Source organism: Canis aureus, chromosome 17 (assembly GCF_053574225.1).
Source record: "Canis aureus isolate CA01 chromosome 17, VMU_Caureus_v.1.0, whole genome shotgun sequence".
Taxonomy (NCBI): domain Eukaryota; kingdom Metazoa; phylum Chordata; class Mammalia; order Carnivora; family Canidae; genus Canis; species Canis aureus.
The window spans coordinates 30,692,616-30,709,296 of NC_135627.1; the positions used below are offsets into that span (position 1 = coordinate 30,692,616).

Sequence of the window (16,681 nt, forward strand, 5' to 3'; positions counted from 1 at the left end):
TTAACATTTACTTAAGACATTATATCTTACTATTGATTATGCTATTTATCTTAAAACTTAAATAACTTACCAACATGTGATCATGTGTAAAATATGTAATTTTCTAATTGTATTACCAGTTTTACTATTTATTATTTTGGCCTTTACCCAAATATTTTCAGACTGCATAATTTTAATAGTGACTTTATAAATTAAGTACTGTCAACTTAAAATATCAAAGTGATTTTTTTCAATGATTCTTTTTTAAAGAACAATTTGTAATACTAACTTTCTAACATTGTGTATTTATTATACTTTTCATTTAAATGTAGGTGAAGACAGTATTTCAGGGAGACTTCTTGCATGGAAAAATATTTCAGCTTTATTGTTATTGTTAAAATAATACACTTTGTGGTTTATTAGTGGGGAAGTCCCTAAGAATTAATAGAAATTATTTTATTCCTTTATAAATTTTGATCTAAATTTCACATGAATTTCATTAATTAAAAAAGTACTAATAATTATAAAGAGTAATTTCTCATAGAGCTGTTTTTGTCTCCTTAATTTTATTAAAAATTATAGATTATTTATCTAGTAATATTATTAATATGGCTTATTTAATTTTTTAGAAAGGACAACTGGGTAGACCAATTTTGGATGTGCCATATTGGAATGCAAAACCAGCTCCCATGCCTAACATCGGATCAAAATATGGAAGAAAGGCTACCTGGATAGGTGCAAGTGGGGACCAGACCTTCTTACGCATTGATGAAGCACTTATTAATTCTCACGTGCTGGCTACATCAGAAATTTTTGCCAGTAAACACATAATAGGTAATACCCCAAGCAAATAGATGTTCTTCCCAAAATCTTTGTTGTGACTGATAGTAAATAGTTCATCTTTCCCTATCATTAGATATATAATCTTAGAGCTTTTTGTTTTCTATTTGAGAGAATATTGAGAAGCTTCTAAATTTCGGTGTTTATATGAGTATTTATTAGCTATTAGCTAGAGAGTGGTGGAAACGTGAGCTAAATTGTAGTAGGATAAAACCTGTATTGAAAGGAGGAATTTTTCTGTATTGATTCTTATTAAATAAATGGTAGAAATTAATTTTTATTAAAGGTTACTTAAGTCAGACTTTGAAGTTCCATCTGTAGGCATCACTCTATACTTGTGTGTGTGATATCATAAATGATTACATATAGTGTTACATATAGTATAGAAATTAAGAGCATATGTTATGAATTTAGAAAGCCTGAGGTTTTGATCCTAATTCTATTACTTAAAAGTTTTTAATTAATTTATTTAGGCCTTAGTTTCTTCATCTTTAAAATGGATATAATAATAATAATAATACTTATAAATAATACCTACATTCTAAGCTGCGGCAATACAAAAAGGTAATGCATTTTTTAAGATGGATAATATCTTTTCCCAAGGCTTGGTACCTGCTTCTATATCAGAACCTCCTCCATTTAAATGCCTTCTGATAAATAAAGTCGATGGGAGTTGTAAAACTTTTAATGATTCTGAACAAGAGGACCTGCAAGGATTTGGTGTGTGTCTTGATCCTGTGTATGATGTCATTTGGAGGTAAGCTCTGTTTATAAAATAGAGTAGTAAACAAATTCTGATCAAATTATACTCTTGTGGTGATACAAAATTCATATTTTATTCCATTATCCTGACTTCTGGCTAGACATTTTGTCCTTTGTCTTTTTTAGTAGGGTACTTATATTTTACAGCTATCAAGGATACTACAGATTCACTATAAGCTTACTTTGACTTTCCTTCCTGCCAGAGTCTGCTTCCTTTTGTATTCTTAACTTCTCCTGAGTAATTAGAAACTTGACATCTATATAAAAGCAAATAAATGTTAAGAATAGCAATTTTATTTCACACTTCAAAATTTACACAAATAGCACATGAATATGTGTGTGTGTGTGTGTGTGTGTGTGTGTGTTTAAGCAAAGCAAAAATACAGCAATTGTGTGGGCCTTCTTTAGATGTTTTTCTTCCCCCATAACACATCCTACTGACCTTCTCTAAGGGTCACAAGTATTAAGTTCGGTTTATATTGTTTGACACTTTTTTAAAATGCATTTTTTCTACATATAAGAACATACTCATTTTAAAAGGTTTTTTTTGTTGTTGTTAAACAATTTGTAGATCTTTGCAAGTCAGTATAGTAAGAACTATTATGTATAATGCCAGAGTAAACACACAAACACATGTATATATGCACACAGAGTTTTGTACTGATAGGAGTGTATTCCTATTAAGATAGCTTTCAAGAAGTGGAATTGCTGAGTCAAAAGGTAGGCTCACCGAATTGTGATACCTACTGCCAAATTGTCCTCCGGTTCTCACCAACTGCTATGAGAATCCATATTTTCCCATGCTGTCAGCATCAGTATACAGTACTATTATTATTTTTAATTTTTACTGTTTTAATTTTAGCCAGTAAATATTTACATAGATACTATATGGTAAGTAAAGATTGATTCAAGTGAGTAAGATACATGTAAGATTAGATTCCCTTGCTCTTAGGGAGGTCGTCTTTTTTTTTTTTTTTTTTTTTTAACAGAGATACAGACTGTATGAGAGCCAATAAATAATACATTTTATAGATCTTGCTTAGCATCATTAAGGAAAAAGGGGGTGGTGTGATTGAGGTTAACAGCAATGACCTATATCTTCCATTCAGTGGAGACAGTAGAAGTTAAGACCTTAAAGTATAAGAAAGAACCAGGCATTTGAAGAGTTAGGCAAAGTTTTCTGAGCAGGGACAGCTTAGTAGACCCAAATGGCTTTTGATGCAACAGCCTGGTTAGTATTTTAGGAATTTGAAGAAAGCCAGTGTGGTTAAAGTATCATGAGTGAGTGGCATGAAATAAATTCAGGGGCATAAACAGGGCTAGGACATGCAGGACTTGGCAGACTAGATTAAGGAATTTGAATTATCTTCAAAATAGGAAGTTTTGTCATATTTTGAGTTGGGAATTAACACTAAGAAATTATACATGTGTGGAAAATAAATGGGAATGGGGCAAGACTAGATGTAGGAGGTTCCTACAGCAATACAAGGGAGAGACGATGGCATGAAACTTAGGGTCATGGTGGGGAAGATGGAGATGAGCAGTCAGCAGCATATATTTTGGAATAGTGCCAATAAAACTTGCTTATATTGGTAAGTGATTAAGGAAAGAAAGTAGTCAAGGATGATTCCCAGTGTTCTGATTTTGGCATTTGAATAGACATTAGTGGCATTCACTGAGCCAGGAAGTGCAGAGAAAGGAACAGATTTTGTCAGGATTTCTGTCTTTGACATGTTAAGTTTGAGTTCTAAGCAAAATGTTAAGCAGGCGGTTAGATAAGTGAGCCAAGCTCAAAGAGGACTGATCTGGACTGGGAATATAAATTTGAGAATTTTTAGTTTATATAGGTGTATCTAAAGCTATGGTATTGAACAAGATCACCGAGACAGAGAAAATAGGTTGAGGAGAGTCCTGAACTTAAAAATTTAGAAGTTAGATGAGATAGGAGGAACTAGTCAGGAGACTAGAAGGGGCAGCTAGTGAACTATGGGAAAAAGCAAGAGGGTGTGCTGATATAGAAGTGAAAAAGGGAGTAGGTCAAAAAAAGAGTGTTTTCAATGGTGTTTGATATTGCTGAGGGCTTGACTAAGTAGATGACAAAAAATTCTAATAGGGTTAGCCACTTAGAAGTTATTTGCAACTTTGAGAATAATTTCATGAAAGTGTTAGACGTGCAAACTAGATTGGTGTGGTTTGAGGAGTAAATGGGGATTTCCACTTCTGGCAGTTTGGTAAACTAAATACTTCAAAGGGGGCCCTATGTTTAAAAAAAAAAAAAGTTTATGTTTTCTTCATTGGCTTGGCACTTAGCCAAGATGTAGCTAATATACTGCCCATGTCTCCCACCCCCACTTCAAAGAAAGAAAGCCAGCATAAAAATAAAAATCATATCTCATGAGGTGACCCTGGAGAAGTAAGCACTCAGCACTATAAACACAGGATTTCCCTGAGGGCAAATACTGATAAGCAGTGATGCAATTTGGAAAATAAGCATTGTGCCAACTGCGAGGTGAGAGAGATGGAAACTGATCCTGAAACTCTGTTAAGATTCTAGCCTTGGAATGATGCTAAAGTGGGATCAAATAGGTAATACCCCTGTGTCTCCAGCAGAAGGCAAGTGTAAATCATCTTTAGAGAAAACTCCTCCTCTATATAGGCTCATAGGTTTTTGATGAATTAAGATTCCACAAATATGAGTGCAAAATCTAAAATTGCTTAACATACAAATAATATCACTGTTAGTAAATTCAGCAAAAGACAAGCAACAGGATCAGTTTCAGATCTAGAAAATAACAGAAATAATAAATTATGTGTATATGAACTATTTAAAAAGTCAGAGATGAAATTGAGGAAGTAAAAGAAACTCATAATGAGACTCAAAATGATGAGGCATATTTGAAAAACAACCAAGCAAAACTTTTATAAATGAAGAATAGTATTTTTTTAATATTTTATTTATTTATTCATGATAGACAGAGAGAGGCAGAGACAGAGGCAGAGGGAGAAGCAGGCTCCATGCTGGGAGCCCGACATGGGACTCGATTCCGGGACCCCAGGATCGCGCTCTGGGCCAAAGGCAGGCGCCAAACCGCTGAGCCACCCAGGGATCCCCTGAAGAATAGTTTTTTATACAAATGCATGAGTAGATCATATTTGAACAGTTGAGAGGAGATTATAAAAATGCCAGAGACAATATTAAAAATATGGAGGTGATTTGAAGAATATAATGAAAAGATCTAATAGACTTCCAAGAAGGAAATATTAGAGGTTAGAGAAAATAGAGGAGAAAGCAATATTTGAAGAGATAATGCTTGAGTGTTTTCCAGAACCAATAAAAGGATTTAAATTCACAAATATTAGAAATTATGCATTTCCATTATCTACAGTCAAGAGACATTGTAGTGAAATTATAAAACACTAAAAACCAAGAGAAAAAATCTTAAAAGAGAAAAATAATCACATACAAATAAACCAGTTAGATTAATAGATTAAATTAAAAAGCAATAGTACATTTATATTAATTCCACTCATTATAACAAGTACTTTCATAGAATTTATTCTGTGCCAAGTATTTAAGTTTAAAATGAAAAAACCATAAAATATAACCATTTCTAAGTTTACAATTCAAGTGTTAAGTATATTCACGTTGTTTTTTGTTTGTTTGTTTTTTTAAAGATTTTATTTATGTATTCATGAGACACAGAGAGAGAAAGAGAGGCAGAGACACAGGCAGAGGGAGAAGCAGGCTCCATGCAGGGAGCCTGACGTAGGACTCCATCCCGGGTCTCCAGGATCACCACTGAGCCACTGGGCTGCCCTATTCACATTGTTATATAATAGACCTCTAGAATGTTTGTATCTTGCAAAATTGAACTCCATAGCCAAAGAACAACTCCCCATTTCTCCCTCCCTCCAGCCTGTAGCTACCACCATTCTACTGCCTATGAATTTGACTACATTTTATATATAAGTGGAATCACAGTATTTGTCTCTTTTGTGACTAGCTTATTTCACTTAGCATCATGTCCTCAAGATGTATACGCATTGCAGCCTGTGACAGAATTCTTTCCTTTCTAAGAGTGAATAACATTCCATTGTATGTTTCTTCTGCATTTTATTTATCCACTTATCCATCTATGGATGCCTCTTGGCTACTGTGGATAATGCTGCTTTGATTGTGAGTGTGCAAATATCTCTGCAAGGTTTTCCTTTCAGTTCGTTTGGATATGTAGCCACAAGTGGGATCATTGAATTTAAGTACTCTTATATTTAATAGGTTTGGATCATGAAGCACCTTAATTGAGAAGACCATCCTTAATAAATGAATCTGAATATTAGCTATATCTGACACAGACCAGATTTTCAAAAGAATCAGTGTTTTCTGTGTAGGCATACCAGTTGTGAAAAATATGAGGATTTTGTTCTTCCTTCCTATCTACTCTTATACTTAGGCTTTAGGAGCTATGTATAAAATTATCCACAGCAGCATTTTTTTTTGTAATGGAAAATTGAGTGGTTTTAAATATTTTGCTATCAGTGATAGAATGGACAGATAATTAAAATGTAGTCACATGAGCTATTAATACTTTACAACAAGAATGAATGAACTTGTAGTCATATGCCACTGTAAAAATACATTGTAAGAATATTGTATTGTTTGAAGAAAGCTAACCACAGAACACATAAAGTGTATATCCTGTTCATACACAATTAAAAATGTGAAACTTAAATAATACACAATTTTGATATAAATATAAAAAATCATAAAAACAAAGGAATGATAAACTTTTAAAAATCAAGGTAATTGGGGATCCGTGGATGGCTCAGTGGTTTAGCACCTGCCTTGGCGCCCAGGGCGCGATCCTGGAGTCCCGGGATCGAGTCCCACGTCAGGCTCCCAGGAGCCTGCTTTTCCCTCCTCCTGTGTCTCTGCCTCTCTCTCTCTCTGTCTCTCTGTCTCTCTATCATAAATAAGTAAATCTTAAAAAAAAATCAAGGTAATTGCTACCTTTGAAGGAAAAGGAAAGAAATTGGGTAGGGAGGAAGAGCCAGGGTACTTAAAAAATAGCAGTAATGTTATTTTTACTAATACACATTATACCATTATTCTTCATACCTTTTTTTGAAAATATTTTTTTACTGTTCTTTTGTGTGTACCCTGTAGATGATAAAAACAACTTTTCCAAAAAGAATTCATAGCAAAAAAACCATGGTAAAGAAGTGGAGGCAGCCTTTAGAGAATTTTTTATGGAAGAGATATGAGATAATGGTTGGATAGTACTGTGGGTCCCTTATGGTTTACTGTTTATTTAGTTTTAGTTTGAATAGCTACATACACTTTACCGTGTTTCTTTCTGAAAACAGCATTCCAGGTCTTTTGCCCACTTCGATATTGAATTATCTTACTGGTTTGCAGGAGCTCTTATACATTGTGGATACTGTTGTTTTGTTTTATATGTATGTTTCATATATTTTCTTTCAACTTGCCCTTTGTCTTTAAACTTTATTTATGGAATTTTTGTTGTACTGAACCTTCATATGTATATGCATCATGTGTACTGTTGATCTATTACTCATAAAGTATCATGATCTGTAGTACTATTTCACTTATAGTGACATAAATAATTTTATTTACATATTTAGCTCAGATAAAGAAAATAATGAGCTACATTTTGTCCTCTTTAATCTGACTATATTGTCTTTATATCATCAATTATACTTTAGAAATTTTTTTTTCAATGAAACTATATGTTGAAGTGCTATGATTATTCTTTGTTGAAGGTTTCGACCGAATACTAGGGAGCTGTGGTGTTATAATGCAGTGGTTGCTGATGCAAGACTTCCCTCTGCAACAGACATGCAGTCCAGATGTAGTATTCTAAGTCCTGAACTTGCCTTACCAACAGGATCAAGGGCTCTCACCACCCGATCTCATGCAGCTTTGCACATTCTAGGTAGGATTCCTCTTTGATAATCAGCTGATTTTCATTAATGTGTGCTGAGAATTTTTTTAAGGAATATTTAGATTTGTGTTTTATTTTCTCAAGTGTGTTAAACAACGGTATGCTAAGTGCAATGTAAGTTAAACTCTCTAACTTAAGAGAGTTCATTGTCAATCCCACAATGAATAATACGTTAGACTTGAACCAACACAATTCATATATGCCCAAATATAAAGCATTCCTGAATGTAATTTTCTAGCAGGCAAATTTTTTAATAATGTTTTTGTTCAGCTTAAATATATAGATTTTAGAGATGCAGATAGAATATTCAAATGTATAATTATAATATTTAATTTACATACATTATTTTAAAATGACAAATTCTAAATATATATATAATTATGAATTTTATACATTATTACTTCTGTCTCTTTTTATATAATACAGCTTTCCATAGCACATCAACTTCACTTTAATTTGTAATATAACATTTTTTTCAAAATATATATATATTGTTCGTGGAAATTTTATACCAATCCATGTAATTACTTGTTGCTTTTAAAAAGGATCCTTAAAAAGGCTCATTTGTGCTTATCTAAAATTTGCAATTGTGAAATCATATTCCTAAGTATAATTACTAGATCATACATATAATTCCTTCTTTTCTTCAAATTTCATCTAGTAATCATAGTAAACATCCAAAACTCATATTGATTAAGGTTCTCTCAGGCTGCTGTGTCTTCCTCAGATAAAACTTTAAGAATCTACAGTAATTCAGAATTTCATAAAAGGAGGAACCTCATAAAGGCTCAAAGATTGAGCAATGCCAACTTTTCAAAGATACAGTTTTTTGGGAAACATAGAATGTGTTTAAATATGATAATTACCCAAGCAAAGGAGAATTCTTATTGGTTTTAAATATCCTTTCATGAAACAGTGTTTGAAGCTTGGAATACATTTATTGAGCACACTCAGAGTTTATTATTTTAATTTATTCTCTATAGCATCTTATACCATCAATATAATGGGAAATTTTAATTTCACAGAGTTAAATTTTTGTTTGTTTGTTTTTAGGTTGCCTTGATACCTTAGCAGCTATGCAGGATTTAAAAATGGGTGTTGCAAGTACAGAGGAGGAGACTCAAGCAGTAATGAAGGTTTATTCCAAAGAAGATTATAGTGTAGTAAACAGGTTTGAAAGTATGTATATTTATGTTTAGGAAATATTGTCTTATATGTTAAATATAGAAGTATATAGATAGATTTTTACTACATGAATTATTAATTGTATCTTTTAGGTCATGGAGGGGGCTGGGGTTACTCTGCTCATTCAGTAGAAGCTATACGTTTTAGTGCTGACACTGACATTTTACTTGGTGGCCTTGGTCTGTTTGGAGGTAGAGGAGAATATACTGCTAAAATTAAGGTAAGCAGTTTGTTGATACTGTTGCCCTTTTTGTTTAAAGTTAGCTTTGACTTAGTTTGTGATTTTATATTATATAATACATAATAAAAAAGGACTTGGGAACATTGCTAAAATGTAATACAATAATACTAAATTATTGGCTCATTAGAAAATAAAAAGTCAAGATAGAAGGTAATGAATGGAAAATGATTTTCTAATATAGGCTGAAAAAGACTAAAAACCCATCTTAATTCTTTGTGAACTTCCTAGTGATCTAGGTACAGCAGTACTTTTTTGATTTGCCTCGTTTTTATTAGCCACTTTTGATGGGAGCACAGCTGTTTTGATGCAGGGGCATTTTGATGTAGCTTTAATAGTTTTTAGCATTTTTTATGCCAAATACTGTATAAGACATGATCAATCTTAAAGGGGAATCAGGGATGAAGTGAGAGATGGAATGTATGGATTTCATTGGGTAGACAAAAATAATTTAAAAAATCCTCAGTTTTCTAAACCTGTTCATCTCAGAAAGGGTCTGCAATTATTCGAAGCCAAGGATGTGCTCGCTCTTTGAACATTCACCAATACTCAAATGTTCCACTTCTCAAATTAATACGATTTTGCCTTTGAAGTAAAAGAGAGCAGTGCCTCAGTGGCTCAGTTGTTTGAACACCTGTCTGACTCTTGGTTTTGGCTCAGATCATGATCTCATGGTTGTGAGATCAAGCTCCAGAGTTGAGCTCTGCACTGGGGATAGAGCCTGCTTAAGATTCTTTCTCTATCACTCCTTCTGCCCCATTTTCTGTCCCCCAACTCCGCTCGTGTGTATAAGCATACACATTCTTTCTCTCAAAAAAAAAAAAAAACAAAAAACCTATAGTTTGTGTCTTAGTTTCAGTAGCAAGTTTCATTAAAAATTCTCAATTAGATGCTATCTATTTAGGAGATCTTCTCTTTTCTCAATAATATCTAAAAATATGTTAAAACTCTCTTACTGTGATGGTTTTTGAGGACACTCCCCATAGAGGCCAAACCAGAACTGACAAACTTTTAAAAATATTTGCTTATTTCTGGCTATAATTGGAAAATACATGCTAAAGAAATAGAGATAATACAGAAATTAAGAAAGAATTGGAAGTCCCTAAAGTTATATAGAGGATAGGGATGGAATAATAATTTTGAAAACTTGTGGCATAGGTAGTTAGGTACAAACATACATACGTAGGAAGGAAGAAAGAAAAAGGAAAATAAAACCATAGTTTTGGGCTTATTTCAGAGCAGCTACTTTCAAAGGGTTATTTGAAGACGTCTTGATTAGAAGTCAAGATAGAGAAGCAAACTCAATGAGTAATATAGTGCTAGTTGTCAGTGTCTAGTAAGTTATCAAGAAGATACATTTTTTTTCTGTCCCTGAAAGGTTTTTTTGCTTTGTTTTGATAATATTGAATACCACTGTGGTTCTTATCACCAGTAGTTGTGTTACAGTAGTATATAGGCCTTTCATAATGCTCTTTTTATATTGAGTGTAATTTTTTCCAAGTCTTATTAAACCACCCTTATTTCTCCCATTCCCTGGAAGTCAACTTGCCTTTGAAATTCAGTTATTAATGAATAGACTAAGGTTTTCCAACAGAAGTCTTTTTGTCTTCCTTCTGCTCACCACTGCGAGGTATACATTTTTTTTCCCTAGCAGTAAATATCTTTTTTGTTTTGTTTTGTTTTCATCTCTTGTTTTTTCTTCTTATAGGTTTGTCCTCTTCTACCTGGCTACTAGATGTTGAGAGTTCTTTTAGGCCCAGCTTTAGCCCCTATTTTTTCACTTTGTATTTTCTCCTAAACATTTTCTAATAAGCCTGAAGTTTTAAATAGCTGTCAGCATACCATGATGCCCAAATTTAGATCTCCAGCTCAGACTGCTTCTTTGACCCATTTTCATGTAAAGGCTTTAAAGGCATGACGGTTGTTGGTCTTTATATTGCAACTGAATTCATGCTCTTTCTCAGGACCTGGCTCTCTTCCAGTGGTTCATCTCTTGAGTAGTACCATCCACCATATGCTTATTACCCTAAGGCAGAAACCTAGACATCTTTCTTGATGGGTCCTCTGTTATCTCTTTCCTCCTGCTGGAAGACTCTTCCACTACTAACTACTCTGGGCAAAAGTATTTGTGTACTTGTCTTGGACTAGCCGCCTAGCTAGGCTCTGTACATATTCTTAACTTTCTATACTTTCTATTTCCATTCTCTCTCTTCCCATTCCTTCTTGAACCTACACTAATCAGGTTTGTGCCCCACCAACCTACCAAAACTGCTGTTGTCAAAGGTGTGAGTGACTTCCTATTACTGAAGCCAGCGGTCAAGTCTCAGTCTTCATCTTCCTTAACCAGTTGACATAATTTAATCCTGTGAACCCGTTCTTTTAAATACTGTCTTCATTTGACTCCCTAGACACCACACTTGGTTTCCTTCTGTGTCACTGACTGCTCTTCTAAGTCTCAGGTTGCCTATTATCATCTTCCTAACCTCTGCATGTTGGAGTGCCAGAACTCAGTCTTCTTGGACACTTTTAAAAGTCTGCTTATCCCCATAGTGGTCCAGCCATATGGCTTTAAGCACTTTTTCCTCTTACTACTAAACCTCCAAAGTCATATATACAGCTGCCTACTTCACTTCTCCGTTTGGATAGCTAATAGGCATTTCAGATATAACATATTCAACACTAGGCTTCTGGTGATCTTTCTAAACCTGCTGTTCTCATATTTTCCCCGTCCCAGCTAACTGACTGAGAATAGAGTTAACTTTATTCTTCTAGCTGCTTAAGCCAAAAATCTTGGAGTCATCATTGCCTTCCCTCTGTCACACCCCACATCCCCTTCAGCAGCAAACACTATTGGCTGCACTTTGGAAATAAATCCAGGATCTAATGAATTCTAAAAACTGTCCCTAGTACCAAGTCGGTCTAAACCATAGCCATTCTCACCTTATTTATTACAGTAGTCTCCCAACTTGTATTATGCTTCTGTCCTTGTTCCCCTTTTGTCTGTTCTCAATACAGCAGAAATTTTCGTAAAATGTACACCAGAGTATGCCACTCCTTTCTGTTCAGATTCCTATAGTGTTGCCTTATATTAGGTTGAGGAACAAACAAGCCAGGCATAGTCAAACCTCAAGACTTTTGCATTGGCTACTCCATCTGACTACAGCGCTTTACTTCAATACCTGTGTGATCACTTTCTCATTATCTTCAGGCCTTGACTCTCTGGTGAACCTATTTAAAACTAAATCCTCTGCCTTACCACAACTTAACTTCCAATAGCCCCCATTTTTTTGTTGTGGTGTTCACACCTGTATGCGTATTGTCTAAAATTGTGCCTGGCACACAGTATGTGTTGAGAAATACTTGTTGAACATAAGCAGGGGAGCCAGGTTAGGGGGAACTCCTTAAGGACCTTTATGTCTTGTTACAAAGAAGGAAATGAGAAACCATTGAAGGATTGTAAATTAAAGAAGTATTCTAATCAGATATTCATTTTAAAAAGAGTACTAGGATCATTAAAAACAAAACCCCTCAGTTTTATGGAATATGGACCAGAGCAAAGAGAGATTAAAGATAAGAGTGATGAGTTCTAGCTAGTAACAGCATGCTTGAACTGACAAGCTTTGGTACCAGCAGTAGAATAGATGTACTAATGGCAGAAAGATACAGAAAAAAGGATTATTCCCCGTTTTTTATCCGAGTGAATAGGTAAGTGATAGTCCCATTAATCAGAACAGTGCAAGCAGGGGTAAGGGGAGTGAGTCCCTTTAGAACTAGTGAGATCCAACTGGTGGGGGGTGAGGGAATGCAGTGACTGTTAAGAACAAGATCTGAGCTGGGGATAGATTTTCAAATCATTAGCATATAATTGAAAAAATGAGACATCTAACATAGAAATAGTCCAGTAAATTTTAATGCTTCCTTCTCTTCCTCCTTAGTGTTTTTTTTTTAATTCTTCCTTGTTTTTTTTTTAATTTTTTTATTTATTTATGATAGTCACAGAGAGAGAGAGAGAGGCAGAGACACAGGCAGAGGGAGAAGCAGGCTCCATGCACCGGGAGCCCGACGTGGGATTCGATCCCGGGTCTCCAGGATCGCGCCCTGGGCCAAAGGCAGGCGCCAAACCGCTGCGCCACCCAGGGATCCCCCTCCTTAGTGTTTTATCTGCCTTTTTTGCAGTTCACCTACTAGAATTCTCCAGAGAAATAAAGGTCTTTATATGTATTGGTCCATTTTTAAAGAAAAAAGATCTCTTCCTGATAATTCTCCCTTATTTTCACTTAATTTCATCACTTTTCCTCTTTGATGTCTTCTGTCTTATCCTTTTCCCAGACTGTCTGGTCCTCCTCTTGTTTTATGACCATTTTCTTTCATATCCTTCATCTCTCCTTTTCCTGTGCTGTATTTCTTTGAGCTACTTTTTGTTACCTATGTTTTTAAGGATCCTTATCTTCTGCTATTCCTCTCTCGCTCCATAGCATTTTTGTAGCCTTTATTTCTGGGTATTTTTCTAAGTGTTTCATAAGTATTACTTCATGTAATTCTCACAATTACTATGAAGTAGGCGTTGTTAGTAGTCATCTTTCTTTTATGGATGAAGAAACTGGATCCCAGATCTCACAGCTTATAAGTGTTGAAACAAAATTCTTCCTCATTTGAAAGCTCACTTAGATAAAATGCATTGATTGAGTTCTCTCACCTCCTTCAGATATTTATATTTGGTACAGAACAAATTGGAGCATTTGCTATAAATAGACAAATATATAAATAAGGAAAACAGATTTACATAGACCATAAGTTTCTTAATTTAAATATATAGGTTTGTGTATTTAACATTAAAGAAGCAGGCATTCTGGTTTTTACATTCTGCAGTGTCCAGCGTATTATTGGAAACATCAAAATTATAAACATATTATTCAGCAGGTTTGCATGAGTGAGTGATTTGACATGTGTTTTTCTCCTTTCTCCAGCTGTTCGAGTTGGGTCCTGATGGAGGAGATCATGAAACCGATGGAGACCTTCTTGCAGAGACTGATGTGTTGGCTTATGACTGTGCTGCCAGGTAAAGATTTCCTCATTACTCAGAATTCTGAGTCCTCATACACTTACTATGAAAAATTCATAGTAAGTGAAGAGACATAAAAAGGATGTTTTAAATAATCTGTGATCAGATGCTTGAGAAATTAAGTTGTATATTAGTATACAACTAAAAAAATAATTTTTTTAATTAGTGTTGCAATTAACGGGGCTGCATTAAAACTAATAGTATCTATATTTGTCTATAAGATAAATTGTTTCTCCATCAAAGATGAAAAAATATGTATATTTTGTACACTTTGGTTTTCATGCATCACTTAGAGAACACCTACTGTGCTAGCTTTCTAGTAATCTCATATAATTATTTACTACCTGTATAGCACTATGTATACAGAACCGAATAGTCATAAAGGGCCATAATTCAGATCACTTGTGTGTCCTGACACCATGCCCATAGTATATGTGCTTGGTTATAACACACTTCGGGAGATGGTCAGCTTTTACTGAAACCCCTTAGGAGGTTACCAGAATCTGGATGTTTATTTATAAAGCTTCATTAAAAGTAAGAAGAGAATTAGATTTTATCAGCCTTCTCTGTGTAATCCCAAGAATAATCTCCAACAGTATGTTATGACAAGTTAGTGATTTGAATTAAGGAATATTATGATGAGAAAAAATAAATTGAACCTCATATAATAATAATAGTACACTGTACTTCCCAGTAATAACTGTATTAAAATTTTGTGTGTTATGCATAAGCTTTTTGCTAGTGATAATGTGTGTTTACTGAAAATAGTAGCAAGGCATTGAGTTTGCTTTTAACATAAATACTTTTGAGAATGAAATAGTAAACCTAAAGAAAATTTTGACTATTTTTTTCTCTATAAACATTCATTATTATTAGGAGATACTATTTTAGTTATTTTCTATGTAATATACAAATGAAGATTAGAAAGATTTTAGGAGAAATAATCAATTAATTTTTAACAAAGCCTTAAGATGCCATTATCATTTAGTGTTTCTAATTTGAGCATATGATTATGAGTCAAAAATATACTGTTTTCACATATGGAGAATCATCTAGATTTTATTCATTTCTCTATTAACAAAGCAAAGGACTTTACAACAAGATGTTTTACAACATCTTTTTTAACTTTTTACCTACCACATTTTTAAATATGTCTTCATACTTTAACCTAACTGGACATCTTGTCATTGTCAAGTCCTGTTTTGTACTTTTGTACCTCTTCAGTGTGTGAATTTGTTCCCATCCTCAAATACCCTTAATTCTTTTCTCTATCCCAGCTAAAATCACTATATTCTATTACCTAAAACTTTATAACTTGTGTATATCTATCAGATCTCCATATGTATACAAGATTTTTCTCCTTCTGTTTCAGTAAAATTTTTTTTGTGTGGTTATTATGTGACAAGCACAGCTCCAAATACTTTATCTGAATTTGCTCAGTCCTCAGAACTATTCTGTGATCTAGGCAGCATCTTCATTTTCCAACTAAACTGGAATGGGTGTTTGTTTTTTTAACAATAATTTAAAAACATTTTTGTGTTATTTTAATATGAGAGTTTTATAACATTTAAGCAAACTTTAGAATTCAAGGTGAAGAGTGCCATCACTATGACACAAATTGTTTGTAACACAAATTTTTTAATTTTTTTCCAACTTTTAAATAGAAGGTTTTTTAATGATGTTCAATAAGAATCTCACACAATGATTTTCACATTTTGTTTATAAAGAATTTAAAACAAATAAATACATAAAACAGAGAAGTACAAAGGCATTGTCTTTGACTCACTAATTTTTCTGTCAGAGAAAAATATGCAATGATGTTTGATGAACCAGTTCTCTTGCAAGCTGGTTGGTGGTATGTAGCATGGGCTCGAGTGTCTGGACCTAGTAGTGACTGTGGATCTCATGGACAAGCTTCTATTACCACAGATGATGGGTAAGCAAAATGTTTAAGTATTACTAAAGCAACTCTTATTTTCGATAGTAGAATATTGTTTTAGAAGCTCAGAGATCTTTCAGGAAGATAAAAATGTCAGTCTAGAATGTACTATGACTGCCAAATATTAAATTTATGCAGTCTCATGCCAAATGAAGGTCTAGACAAAACAAGGAGAGACTGCTGTTCTTTACTCTTGTAGTTTGTCATTTGTATGTATTTCTGGGTGTTACGTTGTTCATATCTATATTCTCATTTGATGCCCTCAGCAATTTTGTGAGGCTTTCTTAGCTCCATTTTCCACTCAGGAATAGAGACAGGAGGGTAAAGTGATTTGCTGCACATCATATCACTGCTGTGTGGGGGAATGAAATCTGGACCTGGAACCTCTTGACTCTGAGTCCAGCCTTTATTCTCAGTACTCTGGATTCGTGTATTTGAAAGGGCCATCATTTAGAAGAGAAATTCAATTTACTCCTTACTTTTCTTGAGCATAAACTATTTGAAATGAGTATAAGTTATGTAATAATATATTTCAAATAGTTCATTTCATAACAAAGCTTACCAAAACCAGATCAGACTAATTAATGAGGGAAACTCTGTTCCTGAATGTTCAAGTAGAACGCTGTAGAAAAATTAAACCTGCTGTAAAATATTGCTTTCAAACTTACTCTAAGACTGTGTCCTAGCACTGGGGAGACTGCTTTTGATTGTGG

At 34.0% G+C, this 16,681-nt stretch overlaps 1 protein-coding gene across 13 annotated transcripts in view; it reads left to right on the forward strand.

The window, feature by feature from the left end:
- MYCBP2 (MYC binding protein 2) overlaps window positions 1-16,681 on the forward strand; it is a 258,579-nt gene that overhangs the window by 104,207 nt on the left and 137,691 nt on the right. For all 13 annotated transcript variants that reach the window (XM_077855281.1, XM_077855282.1, XM_077855288.1 and 10 more), the window contains 7 exons: window positions 609-813; window positions 1,423-1,576; window positions 7,363-7,535; window positions 8,598-8,723; window positions 8,822-8,949; window positions 13,935-14,026; window positions 15,831-15,965. In XM_077855281.1, the coding sequence (XP_077711407.1) occupies window positions 609-813; window positions 1,423-1,576; window positions 7,363-7,535; window positions 8,598-8,723; window positions 8,822-8,949; window positions 13,935-14,026; window positions 15,831-15,965 (1,013 nt within the window). The remainder of the gene's footprint in view (window positions 1-608; window positions 814-1,422; window positions 1,577-7,362; window positions 7,536-8,597; window positions 8,724-8,821; window positions 8,950-13,934; window positions 14,027-15,830; window positions 15,966-16,681) is intronic.